General features: G+C 43.3%; 1 protein-coding gene across 6 annotated transcripts in view; it reads left to right on the top strand.

The window, feature by feature from the left end:
• Window positions 1-18215, top strand: part of MYH10 (myosin heavy chain 10) — a 103193-nt gene that overhangs the window by 39470 nt on the left and 45508 nt on the right. For 3 of the 6 annotated variants that reach the window (XM_032706399.1, XM_032706401.1, XM_032706403.1), the window contains 2 exons: window positions 8200-8302; window positions 14674-14703. In XM_032706399.1, the coding sequence (XP_032562290.1) occupies window positions 8200-8302; window positions 14674-14703 (133 nt within the window). The remainder of the gene's footprint in view (window positions 1-8199; window positions 8303-14673; window positions 14704-18215) is intronic. The other 3 variants (XM_032706402.1, XM_032706400.1, XM_032706405.1) reach the window with 1 other exon arrangement.

The following is an 18215-nucleotide window of genomic DNA, read 5'->3' as shown; positions in this document are numbered from 1 at the left end:
TGACCAGGAATCCTGTTTCTCTGTTTTGACCTGTGTCCAGGACTCCTGTTGCATTGCTGATTCTGGGGAAGAGGTAAACTCTGTGTTTCCCTTCATGCCACTGGTTTTACAGGTCTTAGACTAAGCAGAAATAAATAAGGTGGAAGGAGTGTGTCTTAACCGCACCGGAGGTGGTTGCAGAAACTCCTTTGGCAGTTCATAAAAGGCTCGACACATCTTCTCATCCCAAACTTGCTGTCTCAGGACCTGGGTCACCTGGTTGACCCTGATTTTTAGTGAAGCTGGAAGTCCTCAGAGTACTTTTTAATTTCTCCAACAGGAGTGGTTCAAACTGGTGGGAGAGAAAACACCCCTTGCCTTGTGCACTGGGATGAGGACAGTTGTGGTGTGCCTGTCACTTCCCTGTCTCCAACTGCCTTGACCATAATTGTCTGGAGAGGAGTCTCTCCCACTGCTTGCTGAAGGTCCATCTGGGCAGCACCTTCACCTCTCTCCCCCTACCTCTAGTTGATGAAGTCTCCTGGGATTTTACGTTCCATGGCCTTTAGAGGAGGGGCCGGATCAGTTCTCCAGTGACAGTATTTGAACACCACTTTCCAGGTTCTCTGGATCCAACCACCCTTTCTTCTTGACAGCCAGGAGTGCTGCTCTTGAGGGTGTTCTTAGTGTAGGATTGGTGCTGTGTTGGGCCTTTGGGTTTGGTTTCAGTTCTTCCTCTTCAAGGACAGTCTCTGCGTGTTCTCCACCTGCCTTCCTTTGGTTCCAGCTGGGTGAATGTCCAATCCATTCGTACTTACCTTGGAAAACCTTTAAACTCTCTTGCCTTCAATTTTGTTATTGCCTAACCTGCAAGATAACTGTGAACTCTTGATCCTTCTGAACTCACTAGACAACTGAATCCTGATTTATATTTGGTACACATGATATTTTCTTATCCTAGGCATGAAAATGCAGTTAAATCTGGGGTTGAGGCAGATTCATTGTCTTGACCTGCCCAGATCTTTGGGAAATACCAACCTGTTTCCCCCAAAAGGCCTGCAGTTACCTTGCTTCAGTCTAGTAAATATTAGCTCTGTGAAGAAGGTGTGTGCAGGTGGATCTTTCTGGGGAATACAGTTTGCTCAGAGTTATCTTAATTTTTTTCTCACCAAGAGAGCTGTGCTGAAGAATAACCTGTAATTCACTGAGATGCTGCAGATACAGGATTCCTCTTAATGCCCTGTTGGAGTGGGCTGACCTTGGGGGATGGTTCTCCAAGCATGTCTCTCATCACATCTCATTGCTTTGAAGGCAGTGGGTTTACCTGGAGGTTTCCTGTCTCACCTGCTGATGTTCCCTGAACAGTTTTGCATGAACTGGTGATCTTAAAGTTAGTAATATTTTCTCAAAGTCAAACATACCGGGAAGGAAAAAAACCCCACCAGACTACCTACTGTGTTCTCTGGCTGCTGGTCTGAGCAGAACACCCTGTCCTGGCGTGGAGGGTGGTTCTCCAGGAGGGCACTGCTGGGATTGCCAGCTGATGTGGCTGTGCTGAGCTCTCCAGTCCACTCCTGATGACAGATGACTTCCTGCTCTTGCTGCAGACATGAGGTGTCTCTGAACACAGAATAATGTGCTGTCTTCCTCTCTTAGTTACCTTCTGTTCTCTTCCCTTTCCACTCCCCACCTTTTAGGAAGCCAAATATAGACAACTGTGTTGTTGCAGAGGCTGCAGGGTTTTATTCAGAGTTACTGGCATGGTCTCTGTTGTTCCATTGTGGCACCTTCCCCATCTGTTTGTGTAAGTTGGTGAGTACCTGAGCCCAGGGATGGAGTTTGGAGGAGAAACTTCTTGTTTAAATTACTTATTATAGAAAGGCTTTTTTGAGAGTGATCCAGAAGTTCTTCTCCCACATCCAGAAGGACTCTTGCTGCTCCATGGTGTCACCCTGATTTCCTCAGGTAGTGATGGGATTCCTTATGTGCCCTTTGGCATTCACCCACTGCAAACCCCAAATATGTGCAGAGTCACACATCCCTACAGCTCCTGAATCCACTGGACAATCTATCACATGGGTGAAAGCCAGATTATTGCCTGGCTAATGATGAGATGGGAGGAGCTGAACAAACAGTAATGGTGGGAATTTCTGTTCAGCTTTGAAGTTGGATGGTTTAATCTTGGGCTTTAACCACTAACACATGGTTAGAAAGGTTGCTGGAGCTCTGTACTGCTTTGTAGTTTAGTTCATCAAGCTTTTCAATGAAAAGCAAACGAGCAGCCCTTAAAACCAGCACTTCTCTGGGAAGCTGGACTTAACCAGCTTCCTTCTCATCACTCCCCCTTGATTGGAGTGCAAATGGAAGTTTATTTTGGATCTTGTGTCTGTAAATTCTTAGTTTGCTGAAAAAAAAGGACAATATATGTAGTTCCAGCAACTTAATGTTCCTGAGAGCTTATAGGTAATATAATATGTTATATATTATATATATATATATAAGTAGTTTTCAGACTGTGTTAGCCCAACATCCATAAGTGATGCTTTACAGAAAGTGGTGCCAACATTGCAGTGTGCACATGTCTTCCTGCACATTTTCCCATTTTTGTGGGATGTGAAGCTGTTCTGGAGAGACTTTGAGGCTTTGTTTTCTTGGAGAAGCTGCAGCTGCTGACGTTTTGCTAAGTTTTGCTGTTCTCTCTGTTATTGCTGCCTTTTAGTGCTCACTGGCCATGCCAGGCTACTGGAGACTGATGACCAAGATGAAGAAATTTGTGTTGTGGTAACTAAGAATCTGAGAAATATTCCAACCTCCCCTGGCTTCAGGCGACTCTTGGGAAGTCAGCTGTGAAAATGTGCTGCTCTGCACTTTTTGCAGTTAGTGTGTTTCTGAAGTGAAGGATCTTACCACAGACTTCTGGTATTCTCAGAACTGGGCCTGGGCTTGATAAATAGGCATTTAGCAAGATGCTTGCAGCCCCACAAGGATATCTAATCTGAATTGGCTTCTGTAGGAGTGGTGGGGTGTGGAGGGAATAGAGGCTGCTTATTACAGGACAACAGCAGCAAATACCAAACATTTTTGTATACAACCTCTGGCTGGAGTCCAGCTTGTAACATTCCCTAGGCAAGTGGTGTTGAGATGATGAGAAGCATCAAGAGGGAAAGGAAGCAGCTCTGAAGCAGCCACGTAAATAGTAAAGCCAATTAATGACTCTTCTCCAAACTATCAGTTATACCTCTTGCAGAAAATAAGGCAGGTGATTAAAATGTCCTTTTAATTACAGGTCTTGCCTGTAAATATCTGTTAATTTGTAGCTGGCAGATGATCTGCTCAGTTGTGTCTGAGAATAAGTGTCTCCTCTGTTCTTTGCAATTGCTGTTGTGAGAGGGACAAAAGCCCATTGTTGGGGCTCTTACATACGCAGTTACTTTCTCCTACAGACAATTTAAGTGCATATTTCCATGGTTTGGGGCCTTGGGTAAGTGGCTGCTTTAAATGGAAGCTGTGAGTGGCAGGTTGGGTTCTTGTGTCCTGAGAATTTGGCACTGAGAACGTGCCCAGGTGTCAAGGGAGCGGTGCCACTTCTTCACAGGAGGACCTTCTGCTTCCAGATGAACTTCCCATCCCAGAGCTTGTTCCTGATCGGGAAGGAGAGAACTAGACTGAAACTCCTAGGGCAGGGAAAGGGTTTGAGTGAACCAGGCCCCCAGCATGTGAAATCTGGGTTATTTGGATTAGTTTTCAGTAATTGAAATCACAGAGATGATCTGTGGTGGGACAGATGGCACCAACTGCATCTGACCATCCTCCTTTGTCCTACGTGCTTATCCTCCCAAATACTGTTAGTCAGCAGCAGGCTGAGCACAGGTAGCAAGGGAAGGAAAAGCCTGTCTTTGAATTTCAGAGTTTCTTTGGAATTGTGTGGCTTTGTGTCCTCCTGTCCCGTGTCACTCACAGCACTACACTCTGTACCTGCTGGGAAGCTCCTGCCCTGCCCAGGGAATGAGTGGCTCTCTGGATGGGGGTGGAAGGAGGCCTGTCTGTGCAGTGGCACTTCAGTGAGTGACTTTAGACTCATTTGACTTCCCTAAAATCCATCAACTCGTTTCCAGGTCAGGAGGAGATGGTGGCACTGCCTGCCCTGCCGGGTGCTGTCACTGTCACAAGGTGTGTAAATGCTTCAGACCCGCTTGGCAATAAGGAAAGCAACTGTTTCACTGCTGTTTTCCTTCAGAAGCACTGTTTCCTCCCAGAATAGGTCTTTCCCAAACAGGTACTTGACCTGTTTCTGGAATAATAACTGCCATTATAAATGAGTCGTGTGGGAAGAGTGCACTGTTCTCCAGGAATTTGGAAGACCAGCTTCCATTCCTGCTTCCTGCCTCTTTGCTTTATGAATTGTGAGTCGTCTCCCACTATGTTTGGCCTGTTTTCCAGATGAGAATCTATTCAGCAGTGGAAGTGCCTTTTGTACAAAGATTCGGGCTCAAGTCGCTCAGGAAAAAACTGCAGCTGGTTGAGTCAGTCACTAGTTTTTGGTAACCAAATTGTAGCTGGGATAAATTTGCCTGAAGACTTGGCTTTGCTGAAAATGGCACTCCAGCTTTACATGCAATGAATTTAAAACCATGTTAAAGTGCTCATGCTGGCTAAGCTTTTCCTCTTTTAAATGTGCATGAAGCTGCTTCAAAGCAGAAGCTGCTCCAGGGAAAAGCATGACTTGAGATACTGCATACATTTACCAGGACTGTCAGACTCTCTTTGACCTGTCCCTGTTTCCAAGGGAGAGATCCCTCAGTTAATTGATGGAATAACCTTATACCTCCAACTGGAGGCTGTGGCTCAGGATGGTTTGCTTTTTTGGGAGCACTGTTTGTACAGCCCATGGTTGGAGCTCAGAGAGTGTTTCAGTTCAGTCTCATTTCTGATCCTACAAGTAGGGGAGCTGAGGCTGAAATGAAGAAGGTAAAATAATGACCCTGTTGAAATCATTAGCAGAGCTGCCACTGACTGAGGGAAGGCTTTAGTTGTTTAATTTATGGTAACATATTGAGTTGTATTAAAACAAGGTTTTGAAAAACTTAAGCTTTAGCTCTGTGATACCATCCCCTTTCCATAAATATTGTACGTGGTGTTACTGAGAGTTTACCTTTTTTGGGCAGGTTGATAGAGGTAGAAGTTTTTCATTTATTTTTATAATCTATGTGTTTGCACTCCTGGGAAAGAACCAAAATATGCAGATGTCATTATTCCTATAAATGCAAAGGACTTTATCGTAAATCTTCTAATTCTTTTGTAGGATATGACAGCAGAGCTATCTGACACTGTGCTGCAGGAAATATTTGACATATTTGTAAGCTCCAGGGAGCAGAACTGGGATGATAACATCCCTTAGTGTTGCTTTTGAATAAGAACTTGCTAAAGGACTTTCTCTAAAAAACTAAAGGCTTTTAGCAGAAGGAATGTATTGCAAGGTTCTGCCCTTCCTGTGCTTGTGCAGCTTTACTGGTGTGTCCACAGGAGCCTCTTCCAAAACCCTGTGCTGCCCTTTCCCAAAGTCAACATCTGGGCTGTATTTATTGTACCACCTTCTCCTCACTGCACATGTAAATTTTCCTCCTTTAAAAAATTTAATAAACTTTTTTAAAAATAAATATAAATTAAATTTTAAATAAAAATATTTTTCCGTCCTTCAAAATTTAATAAACTTTCTTCTTGTAATTTGACGTTAAAGATTATTTCTCTGGTTTTAAAGGCACAGCTAATAATGTGTTCCCAAGCTCTGCTGACAATAAGAACAAATTGTATTATTTTAAAATGTAAATGTATATTTTGCTGTACTTCTTTTCTTAATTCTCTTACCTGCTGGAATAGTTTTAGCATTAGCATATTTTAATACACATCCAGAAACAGGCAAAGCTGCTTTTATTATTGCTCGTGGTCATGAATTATGTTAATGGCAGCAGTGCAGTAAAAGGGAAATGAGAAATAAAGACTTGAGTAGCAAGAATTGACATCTGATGGTTTGGGGTGTGTTTTCTTCTTGTCAGTGTTCACATTTGTGTTGTATGTGGAGACTCTGGGCTGGGTAGAAATGGGATTTTTCATTAAGTCAAAGGGTGTTGTTCCACTCGTAGTGGTCCCCAAGTACAGCCAGTTTCTGTGTTGCATATTGATGGTATCTTGGCAGAAAGGAAACCCAGTTATCCATTAGCAAACTCTGAGTAATCTCCTTTCCAACCAGCTTTTCAGGTAGAACCTTCCAAGTTTTTCCATGCACTGAGCAAAGCCAGCCCAGCCGACGAGTTCCAAGGGAACTCCCCCCTCTCTCTCTGGAAAGCTTCGAGTGACTGAGTACAGTGACCTCTAATCTTTCATATTCTCTGTTATTTTTCAATGACTGGCAGGAAAAGTGGAACCAGAGTGGTTTTAGGCTGCTGTAGTTGTTTCTGAGGAGCAGATACCACCAACAGAAGTGTTAACCCTTGGTTACCCCTCTTGTGTTGGAGGCCACAATCTGGTAACTGAGGCTGTGCAATATCCCCCAATATCTTTGCAGAATTATTCGTCCAGTTTTTTCAGTTAAAGACTTCTTCCAGCAAAACCTGGGGGCTGCTGCTGTTCTCCAGGTCAGACAGAGGCTGTTTTACCTTGTGAGGAATTCAGTGAACTGCTGTGAATGAAAGAGCTGCTTCAGCCCCTGTCACTTCTTGCTCCTGGACAGAGAAATGACCATCCCGCTGCCCCTGGTCACCTCTGCTGGGGCCATTCTCCTGTGGGGTTTCCATGCTTTCAAAGTGTTGGAAGGTGAGAAGAAATGAGTGTTTGAGTCCATTCTCTTTGAAAATCTGAGGTAATCTCCTTTCTGTAAATGCAGAGGTAAAATTTCAAGTGCTGTATCATCTCAATTTTGCAGCTGTTGTGTAGTGTGAGGATTAAGCTCTTATCTGATCAAGAAGTGCAGGTCTGAAGGTACTAAATCCCTAAGCAAATGCAGATCAGCTACAAAACTGGGGTGTACAGCATGCTGGAGGAAGGTACTTATGAAGACTGCAAAAGAATGTGCTTTAATTCCCCTGGTAAATGAAGATTTCCATTCTAAGGAGCTTAGTGGAGAAATACCCAAGCACAGAGAATATGTACTTGTCATTCTTAAAAAGGATTGGCTTCCAAACTGTTAATTTCTGAACAACTCCTGAATGACAGGAGTGCTCTCACTCTTTCCATGCAAATCCCTATAATAAGATCCTTTTTAGCTTCCCACACCTCCGAGTTGCTCGTGGCAGTCCCTGTCTCCCTGGAAATGGCTCCTTTCTCCCGTGGTTTGCAGCCTTTGACTCATGCCTAAGTCAGGCCTGAATCCCTTTGGGCTGTGGATTTGTCTGAAGACCAGACCTAGGTTAAAAAAAACAAACCCAAACTGTCATTTTTAGGGCTGTAGTAACATCATTTGTGATGGCAGGGATGTGAACTTGGTCACATTATCACAATTCTCATGTAAACCTCACAATAAATTCTGTCTAAACATATTCTGCCTTCAGTCCACCTCTGGCTTAACAATGAGATGGGCATTTGCTGTCCTTGTTATCTGTGAACTCTCCCACTCTGCACTGATAAATTTATTTCTTAATGAATTCATCTAGCCCTGTGGCCTTAAATGTATTTTTAACCTTGTGAAGAGTCTGAGTGGAAAGAATCTGCTTGTTTAAAGTGTATTTTACTGCACTGTGAAACTCCTAAAGGTACAGAGTGTTTCCATCAGCTTGGTAATTCCCATAACCAAATCCTGGAATATTAAAATATAATAAAATTGTGCTAAATATAAATGTGTATTTATGTCATGATTTCAAAATAGAAATGTATCTGCACCCTGAAAAATTGTTTCTACGGTGGTCAAGGCAGGGGGCAAGTGTTTCATGTTGCTTTGGGCAGCAGAGGAGTTCAGGCATAAAGCCAAAAGCTCTTAATCAAACTGATGGTCCACCTTGTATCAACATCTTGATGCTACAGAGATCTTTAGGGTGAAGAAAGTATTTTAAACAAATACCTTGTAGGATTTGTTTAAAATCCCTGCAACTTCAGTTTGGTTTTAGGTGGTTAGTGAAGGTCTGTTGCATAGTTAAAGCCATAAATGGAATGAACTGAGGCTGCTGTAAGCAAAGGGTTGAGAAGTTGTTGAAAATGAATTTTGAGGGAAATGTCTGAAATGTTTTGCAGGGGTGAATCTGGTGCCGGGAAGACTGAGAACACTAAGAAGGTTATTCAGTACCTTGCTCATGTTGCTTCCTCCCATAAAGGAAGAAAGGACCATAATATTCCTGTAAGTTGGGATATTTTCTCAATTTTTTTATTGCTTTTTTTGAAAACTACCGTCTTTGCATTAAAAAACCATGATTTTTTAATTAGAGATAAGCTGTAATATATAATCCATGTAATTTTGTCTCAACCATTATTTTCTCTTTAGCAGTGGCTGAAACGAGCAGTTAGATTAAAATTTCCAGTTCATGTCAGCTGTTAAATTTATGTTGTAAAATTAAAGGCTTTATGCAAATGGTAGTAAAGTTTTCTGATGCAGCAAACCCCAGTTTTCCAAGAATTCAATTAAACTTGGGCAGTTCTTAGTGAATTTAGTTCCCACTGGATGCAGTTTTTGGTACTACATTGATGAACAAGCTTTTTGTTCTTTGAAAAATTAACTTGTAAATGGGAAAAATTAACTTGCACATGGGAAAAATTAACTTGTAACTGGGAAAAATCATCAAACTTAAAAACTGCTGTAGATTTGCTATATCTAGAAGTCAGCATCTAATAAAAAGCTCAGATTTTATTACACTACAAACAGAGAGTATACACTTTTATGTCAGAAAATATTGAATTTTTTAGTAACTTGAAACCAACTCTGATTTATGTAGAACTTTCTTCAGTTTTCCTGCCAGGCTTCAACGTTTGCACTGAATTTTTGGTAATTCTTTGCTTTAGAAGAATATGAATGGGTTTGAATATCTGTTGTTATGAGCACTTGGATCTCTTTGCAGTGAAATCCTAATTCAGCTTTGCTACAAGCAAACAGCTTGATGGAGTCAGTGCTGGTTTTCCAGCAGTAATGCAGGAGTCTGTGGTGGGTGGAACCTTCAAACTCCATCATCTGACTTAGGGAATCAGAGAAAAGACCTTCAAAATCAAGTCCAACCTTTGACCAGTCCCACCATTCCCACCAGACCATATCATGAAGTGCCACATCCACTCGTTTTCTGAGCACCTCCAGGGCTGGGGATCCACCACCTCCCTGGGCAGCCCCTGCCAGTGTTTGACCACTCTTTCAGTGGAGATGTTTTTCCCAGTGTCCAACGGGAACCTCCTCTGGCACAACTTGAGGCCATTTCCCCTTGTAGCTGCAGCAACTTTTAATGCACAGCACTTAATGCTGAGACATTCTTGAATGTGTCAAGACTCAAAACTCCTGGGAGAACAGGAGATGACTTTTGAAAAGTCTGTGAAGGAAAAAAAAAAAAGGCAAGGATTTGAAGTGGGAAAGAAGGAAAGGTTGCAGGTGAATCTGGAGAAATCTCATGAAGCGTGTGGGGAAACTTTGCTTTAATCAAGAGCAGATAACACGGGCCTGGGCATTGATACTTGTTCAGAAGATCAAAATTAGTCTTTCCAAGTATTTCCTGAGCAGTCTGAGTGTGCTGCAGTTGTGGGGGGGGTTACAGGCCTCACAAGGAGGTTCCTTAGGAGTGTCAGCAGCATTAGGTGTGCTCGTGGCACTGTCGGGTGTACTGGGAGGGCACATGGCTCTGGAGGACACTGTCTGGGACATCATCCAGCAGGAGTTCTGTGTAGTATTTGATTTCTGAATATTCCTAGCTTTATCACTTCACAGCCTTGAGCAATCCCAGTATTTTTTCAATTTCTGCAGAAGTAAAATTACCAACAGGCTTTTGGAGAGAAGGGAATTGTGCACTTTCGTGCTGAGTCCTTCTCAATATATTATTGACAACTTGGAATAGCTCGGGCTGGAAGACACTTCTGGAAGCCTCTTGTCCAGATGCATTTCAAAATGTACCTTCCTTCAAAGTGAGGTTACATTGCCCAGGCCTTGTAAAGCTGAGTTTAGCTCATCTAAATCTTGAGGGATGGAGATTAAACAACTTCTCTGTGAGCCTGTTCTGGTGCTTCACCACCCGAAGCCCTGTTTGTACCTTGAGTGTGTTTGGCCTTCCCTGTGCTGTGCCAGGAGTATCCCCTGAGAGATTTGTCACCATAACAATTCCTGTGGTCACTCACTGGGTTTGGTGGCTCAAAATAATGTCCATAAAAAGTCCATCTGGCTTCAAATGGAGCAAGTTTCTTCCATTGTCTGTGTGGCTGCAGAAATAGTATGAAGTGAAGGCACAGAAAAGATGGAAATGGGATGGAAAACGTCAGTGAAGGGCAGGATGAGTTGCCCTTTTCAATGCAGTGTTGGCTGATTCCATGTAAATCTCTGGTTAAACTGCAGCTTAATTTTCTGCTGATCAGTGGGATCAGATGGGGTGGTGGTGGCCATCTCAAAAGATGGATTTTACAATCAGCTGCTTCACAAACCATTGATGGTTATCATGATGAAAACTAGAGAAGTTCTTAAAACACAGTTTAGACACACAGAAGGAATAGAGTGGTGTCCTGAATAGAAGTCTGGTACTTGGATTGTGCATTTCATTCAAGGCAGTAAGCACTGAACTAAGTATATATCCATGAAAAATGCAGGATATCTGTGTAAACAAACTGCTTTTGAAAGTAGAAACGAGTGTCCCTAGTTCTGTAACAACTGGTTTTTATTTATATATTGCAAATAACGAATGTCTAACCTGCACAGCTCACGCTGGAAAGTGTCAGAATAGGGGTTGGAGGTGCAGCCCTAATTTGTTCTGTTTGCATATTCATTAGAGAGCTGTAGAGGCTGGTGGTGATCCACAGTCCCCATGTGTACAACTGTGCATTATCCTGTGCACAGGAAGATGCTAAACAGGCTTGTTAAATTAATCCCTGACTGACAGTCTGTGTGTACCCATCCTGTTACAGATAATTATCAGTGTCATGCATATTTCTGAGACTGTTTGAATGCCACATTGATTAGGTTTTTTTAAAGCAGCAATTTGTATGCTAAGTCTAGGGTTAAATTTGTTTTCCCTGGCAGTGCTGTAAAAGTCTAACAAGCAAATGTAGCCCCAGTGTGACACCTGAGAGCAGCACTGATGTTCTGCCGTGCCACAGGTGCTCCCCAGGGACATTTTCCGGTGGGATGGTGGGGGAATGCTCAGCCTGTGTGAGGAATCTCGTGTGGGAGCTCTGCCCATCTCCTGGACAGCCTCGTTCCTCCTCCATGAGGCTTTTCTTTCCCAGCAGCTCTTTGTTCCCAGCTGGAAGAGTCCTGCATAGCCCTTGGAATGTCATCCCTGGTCAGGTGGGGAATCAAGCCAATAACACATGGTAGCCACAGGAGCTGGAATTACAGTGCTGGGCAGCCTTAAAACTGATGATTCCTGATGTTTGAGTGTCGAATCCGTAGCCCCAGTGTCTCGTTTCCTGTCTAATCCCCAGATGTTGTCCTGGGCACTGCTCTCGGAAGTGTAGGGAGGTGCTGCTGGTGGTAAAAATGTAGAGGAGAAACTTTAGTAATTGTGGGATTTGGCAGAGCCAGGTGAGACTGCAGTAATTCCTGAAATTGGGAATAGGGGCTGGGCTTTCTAGAGCCAAGCAGTGGAGGGGAGGGGAGGGAGAAGTGCTTGGCAGTGAGTTCTGAACATGAGCTTTTCTAAAGACTGAAGGTGGGGTGAAAGTAAACCTGAATTCTTGGCTGCTGTGTGCCTGGTTGAGTGGCAGAACTGGCACAGGGACAGTCCCTGGTGGGTAACAAGGGATGGAAGATGGAAGGTGTCTGTTGGAAATAACTGAAAGTTTCACATCCAGCAAATTAGAGTTCTGAAGAATTTGAGGGGTTGAGGTGGTAACCACCAGTAAAGCTGAATTTTTATCAGTAAAGCTGAATATTTTGCCTGCACCAAGGGGATTGTGTTTTATTCAGTTGTTAACATGCCACATGTGGACCAGCTTTGTAAAGACCAGCTCTGAGCTTTAGCTCAGGCACCTCAGCCTAGAGCTGACCCACACTGGTGTCTGCTGGGCTACTCAGCTGTCCCAGGCTCCTTGGCCAGACAGGATCCTCCTTCACTCCCAAGGATTCCTCAGGAGGCTCAGGAGCTGTGGAGAGAGGACAGGTAGAATTAAAGGAGAGGAGAGAAACAGGCCAGGTACTTGGTGAGTATGGGGAGAAGAGGGTCATGTGTCTGCAGAGGGATTTGGACACACTGGGCACAGGGAGAAGGGAGGAAAAAGGCTTCTAAACTTAGTTTTGTGGCTTATCAATTCTCTGTGTAGTAAGAAAGGCAGGAATGAGAGAAAAGAGGAATAAAAGTGTGTTAAAGCATGTGTTAGTGTTGCTTTAATGTGGCCAAGAAGTGTCTAAATTCTGGGTTCTGCTTTAGTTTACAAACTCTGTGGGTTTGGATGGAGAGGGAAGTCAGTGCAAAATATAGGAATAATAATAACAGTAATAATAATAATAATAATAACATCAACAATAATAATAATAAAAAGAATTGCATACATGATTTTCCAAAAGAAGTGCTGGTTGTCCCCTGCTGCCCAGGGACTGCCATGACCTTGCATGTTGTGCAGGCTGGATGAGTTTGGGGGATGCCCTTTGCTGCCCCTCTGGGCTGTGGAGGTACCTGGGCCCTATTCATGGTCAAATACATGAACACAGCAGAAGTTTTCACTTGTGGGAGTGTGTGGAGTTGTTAAGTTCTATAAATAACTTGATCCATGTGCCAGTGCTGTCTGCACTGCCAGTTATCCTGGTTCCCTGTGCCCCTGGTTTGGATGAATGGAACCAGACTTCAGTTTGACTCACAGAATTATGGAATGGATTGGGTTGGGAGGGACCTTAAAACTCACCCTGTCCCACCCCCTGCCATGGGCAGGGACACCTTCCACTAGCCCAGGTGGCTCCAAACCCCATCCAACCTGGCCTTGAACACTACCAGGGATGGGGCAGCCACAGCTTCTCAGGGCCTCCCCACCCTCACAGGGAACAATTTCTTCCTAATATTCAACCTATCCCTGCCCTCTGGCAGTGGGAAGCCATTCCCTCTTGTCCTGTCACTGCAGGCCCTTTCCTAAAGTCCCTCTCCAGCTCTCTTGGAGCCCCTTTAGGCCCTGGAAGGGGCTCTAAGGTCTCTCCAAAACCTTCCCACCCCAAATTGCCTCTATTTTCACTAAAATCCAGCTTTCACTTTGGTGCTATTTTAAACTGTAGAACTAATTACTGGTGCTTTCAGGTTAATGATTCCTTCCAGTGGCTGCGTTTGCCTGGGTAGCTGAAATGCTAAATTGTTTAATTTGTTAATTTCTAAAGAAACAAAATTAGTCTTGAAGGACAGAATCATGGGTAGGCTCACTCAGGATGAAGCTCCCCTTGGTGGGAGTTTCCCAGGGGAGCTTTAACTGCCCTGATTTAACCACAGAGAGTTAAACACGTGTCTGATCGTGCTCAGTTCTGTTTCTAGTGAGGACAGGAATGGACACCCCGAGAGTGCAACTCGTCTTCTCTGAAGATAAGCAAACAAAATGCCTCTGAGGCTCCTGGGTGTGCTTGTCCTTCTCCATGAGTCCAGGAGTGGTAATTCCATACTGAAATCCCAAACCTTCTTTAGCTGCCCAGGTTGTTTTCCTGGCAGGAATGGTGCAGCTTTAAAAATTCACATTACTTACCTGAACAAGCCAAACCTTTGCCAGCTGCTTTACAGACCTCTGTCAAAATTGGTTATTCTGCACTAAGCCAGTGCTGGTTGTTTAAAATAAGAATCATTATTCTTAAAATAAGAATCTGGCTTGGTATAAAAATTCCTTGTTTTGTGTGTTTCTTCATAGTATTTGCCCCTGGGCTCCTGATATGAAGCTCAAGATTATTAAACTTGCAGTATGAGCCAGGGAAATAATAATGGAATTGAAAATTTCTGCAGAAACTGTGCAAATTTGTATTTTTGAGGGCATTTTATTTTACTTTATCACATTCATTTTCCCTTTTCCCTTCTTGTTGGCAAAATTGAAAGGTCTTCCAGTTCCTTAAGGTTCTGCTCATGTGGAATTAAAGAAAGAAACAAAGCTTTTGTCTTGACTGTGGGTTTGCATTTCTTAAAAACTTGTAGTACAGTGCAAAACTCTTGAAGTGTTGCTTCCCTCTCTGTTCTGTCATAACCTCTGTGATTGTTGAAGAATAATGTTCATCTCATCCACACAAACCCCCTTGCAGTGCCCAGGGCTGAGGAGAAAGCCACTTAATGCTGAGCTTAATTTTTTTGCCGTTGTTTGGCAAGACTGGAAAGCTGTGCCCAAGTAAAGAAACTCTTGCCCTTTTCCTTGCTGCTCCAGGGCCATCTGTCATCTTGGGTTTTACCTGGAATTAGTCCTTTGCACAAACACAGGTCTCAGTATTTTGAGCATGCCAATAACTTCTTTTCTAAGCTGAACTTGAAGGGTTTCTATGAAGTGAGTGTTCAGTTAAACTAAACCTCTGACAGTGCTAATGTGGGATGTGACAGCTGGAATTCCTTGCTAACTTATCATTTGTTTGTTTGCAATGAACAGCCCGAATCACCCAAACCCGTGAAACACCAGGCAAGTGGTTTTTTTTAATGCTTTTAAAGTTATGTAGGAGAACTGATGTGTATTCTTTGCATTTATGATGTGGGAAGCCTTGGAGTGGTGTACAGCTAATAGTGAATTTAGTAAGTATTTAACTGGCTTTAGGAGAGTGGACTAGTGAGCAACTTATGAGTTTCTCAGCATTGCAAAGGACTTGTCACCACTTTAAAGTGGTGTTACCCTGTCCTGAAGTGAGAGGCTCATCCTCTCTCTGGCCACCCTTCTCCAAAATACTGTGTGTGTACTGGGTAATGTGCTGCTGAGAGAGTGCAGAACACTTTTTAAATATTAAACAAAGTGGTAAATAAGAAATGGATTAATGGAAGCTACAAAATCCTTTTGATTAACATACTGTTTTGTCTGAATGTTTTTGTAGCATTGCAGATAACTTGATAAAGACTTTGATCTCAAGTGTCAAAGGCTTGGCATAAACAACATCTTCTGAAATCAAGTGTTTCCCTTGACTTTCTAGTACAAGTGGTGTGAGCAGTGTGGGATCTGAATTAATGTTTCCTCATTTGAGCTTCAGCTGCTCTTTTCTCCTCAGGTTGGCTGGAGCCCCTGTGCAGATAATTCTGCCTGTTCCCCCTGTCCCTGGGGCAGCAGCACTCAGTCTGTTCTATCCCACCTGTGTAAGAGTTTTAGTACTTCCAGTGCTCTGGAATTTACCTGAGAAGGAGCTTAAAGAGGAGGGTTAGGTGGTAGTTGAGGGCAAGACTGTGGCAAGAGATAAACAATTGCTGCCATGTGTTATGCAGGATAAATGCTCTGCTCTAACCCCAGCTGGTAAGTGATGCCTTTGTCCTGAGCACCAGCTTTTAAATAAAGCAGCAGCTTTGGCAGGGTGTAACCAAGGCTTGGACACTGAAGAAGCTGCCCTGAGTTAGTTCAGCTGGTTGTGTTCTTCTCTTACATTTCTGAGAGCTGACTAGTGCAATATAAACTGTAGTGGAAAGGGAAATAGTAAAGGAACTTTCAAGCAAGTCTGGTATACTGGAAGCCAAAAGCAACCCCTGGACAGCTGTGATGCCTCTGGTAGCGTGTGTTAAACCTTGTTAAACCTCTGTAACCCAATCATGTGTCTGAGCCCATGGTCTCATTTTCAGAATAAGTCACAGACATTCTTAGTATTTAACTTAATCTTCCCTCCTTGCAAACATCAGTCAAGTCTAAGGGTTTTTACTGAAATATTTCTCAGTTCCAAAAATAGACGGAGTGGTGTTTAGCTTTAACCCTCCCTTTGCTTCAAGAGTCAGGGTTGACACGAACCGTTTGTTGGCAAACATTTGAACTGTTTTGTGGAAAATGCTAATCCAGAGCTGTTGATATTGCATAAACGGTGGAGTCATTAACATCTCTGTTTCGATGTCATTCTGAACTCCAGAGTGGATCCCTGTTGTATGTGAGTAGCATGTGCCTCCCCTGCCTCCCCCAGGCTCCACTGCAAGAGACTCACTGGATGCTGGTTTTTCTGAAACTGAGACAACAACCTGTCCTTGTCTTCATGTTGCCCTGCATGAACTATTGCATGAGCTCACTCTTCCCACAATGCTGCCACACTGCTTTTTCCAAGGTCTGGTGAGGTGCCCACGCAGGAGATAAGCCCGCAGGCCAAACTGGGACACTCCTCCCAAAACACTGAATGCTTTGAAAAGAGAGTTGTTTTGGACTGTAAAGCTGTCCATCTAGACATGAAAAATGCCTTTTTCCACAGTGTGAGAGGTTTCACCCTGGTGTGAGGTTTGCTTTGCTTGGTGGTGGCTGTGAGGAGCTGGTGTGTGCAGCACCGAGCCTGCGAGCACGGCTCGTTCCCATGGTGTTCACCCACAGCTGAGGATCCAGCTGAGTGTTTCCAACAAATCCTCATTGTGAAAATGAGCTACTGAGACCTTTCTGCCTTCACTTGGAGAATTTGAATAAATTCTGCAGAAGTTGCTCTGCACAGCCCCAGTCCAGGCTGTGCCTGTGGGTGCTTCCTGAGACACAGCGATGTCCATGGAGGAGTTGGTGTGGAGTCAGTTCACATTTTGCAACCACAAAGAATACTTTATTCAGGCTACTTTGTCTTTGCACATTATTGCAGGCAAGTGTTTTAAAAGGCTTTACTCTCAACGTTCAAACGTAGAGGAATCTTGTGTCTTTTAATATTGTTACAGCACAGATTTTTGAACGACTGCAAGAATGAGAATTTTACATCTACTGACCAATTTGTCTTTAAAAAAAACTCTACAAGAGATAATAATCAGTAGCAAGTTAGACTGCTTTCCAATATGAACAGGCTTGAATTGAACAACTCAAACCTGGATCAGGATATTACAGTGCCCCTGACACTGTGCAGAGGTGTCAGTGTGTGAAGTGCCAGCAGCGCACAAACCTCCCTCGTGTCACAAATAAGCTGTTTTCCTTGTCCCAAAGATTATATATATATATATATATATATTCTTCCAGAATAGCTGTAGAGGTTACCCTGTAAGCTGTGACCCCCCTGCTGCCTTTCCTGTACACCCTGGGGTTTATCCCAGGCTGTTCACTGCAGGGTGAGGAGCTTCTCCCTTTTATCTGGTGTGTTCGCAGCAGTAGCCTGTCGGGAGGGGGAAGTGGGAGGGATGGTGGGAAAATTCCCACTCTCTGATGTGTTCACATGGAAAACTTTGAGAATATCACCTGCAGACAGCACAGAGTGGCTATAACAGAGATCTAGTTTTATTCCAGCTGTGGGTTTTTTTCTAGTTTAAAAGTGCTCCTGAGAACAGTAACCTTGGCAGAGCTGACAGTGCACAGCCCCTGCAGCCTCAGCAGTGTTTAGTGTGCTCTGGGCTCACACTCACCTTTATTCCTTCTTCAGTTACTGCAGAATTCCGAGAACTTGTGGTCCCAAAGGGAATATATGTGGAAATAAGCAAGTTTTGAGCAGATAGCTTCAGGTCACATTAAAGAAGGAGCAGCCATTAATATCAAGGAGGGCTTGAAATACATTTCGATATACAAATAAAAGCCTCTTATAGGTGTGAACTAGTGAATTTTTAGAATTCCCTTCTAAGAATTGGCCTCATGTGGAAGCCTTAAGAGACTTAACGTTTCCTGTTCTTTGATGTTCAGTTTGGGGCCTTTATTCATCAAGGCTATAAATAATTGGAAAAAGCAGGTTTATGAACAAAACATCACATTTTGAGACTACATTCCAGACAGCTTCACTTTCTTTTTCTTTGGTGTTTTTTTTTTTTTTTTGTTGGTTTTTTTTTTGTTTGTTTTAAACCAACCTTCAGAGCAGGAAGACAGTATATTTTCCTGTGTACATTCATGCCTCCTGGGCTCTTGGAAGCAGCACAGACTTTTTTCGTGCCCAGTCCTCCTCATGGACAGCAATTGTAAAAGCTGTTGTGCAATTTCCTTAAGATAAGCACTTTGATTTCTAAATCCATTGGCTTGAACTTACAGAAACATTTAAGAAAAGCATTAAACATACTGAGCAATGTTGGTTGGAT

Source organism: Chiroxiphia lanceolata, chromosome 19 (genome assembly GCF_009829145.1).
Source record: "Chiroxiphia lanceolata isolate bChiLan1 chromosome 19, bChiLan1.pri, whole genome shotgun sequence".
Lineage (NCBI taxonomy): Eukaryota > Metazoa > Chordata > Aves > Passeriformes > Pipridae > Chiroxiphia > Chiroxiphia lanceolata.
Note: the sequence above shows the minus strand (reverse complement) of the source record. Positions and strands in the feature narration are given on the sequence as shown.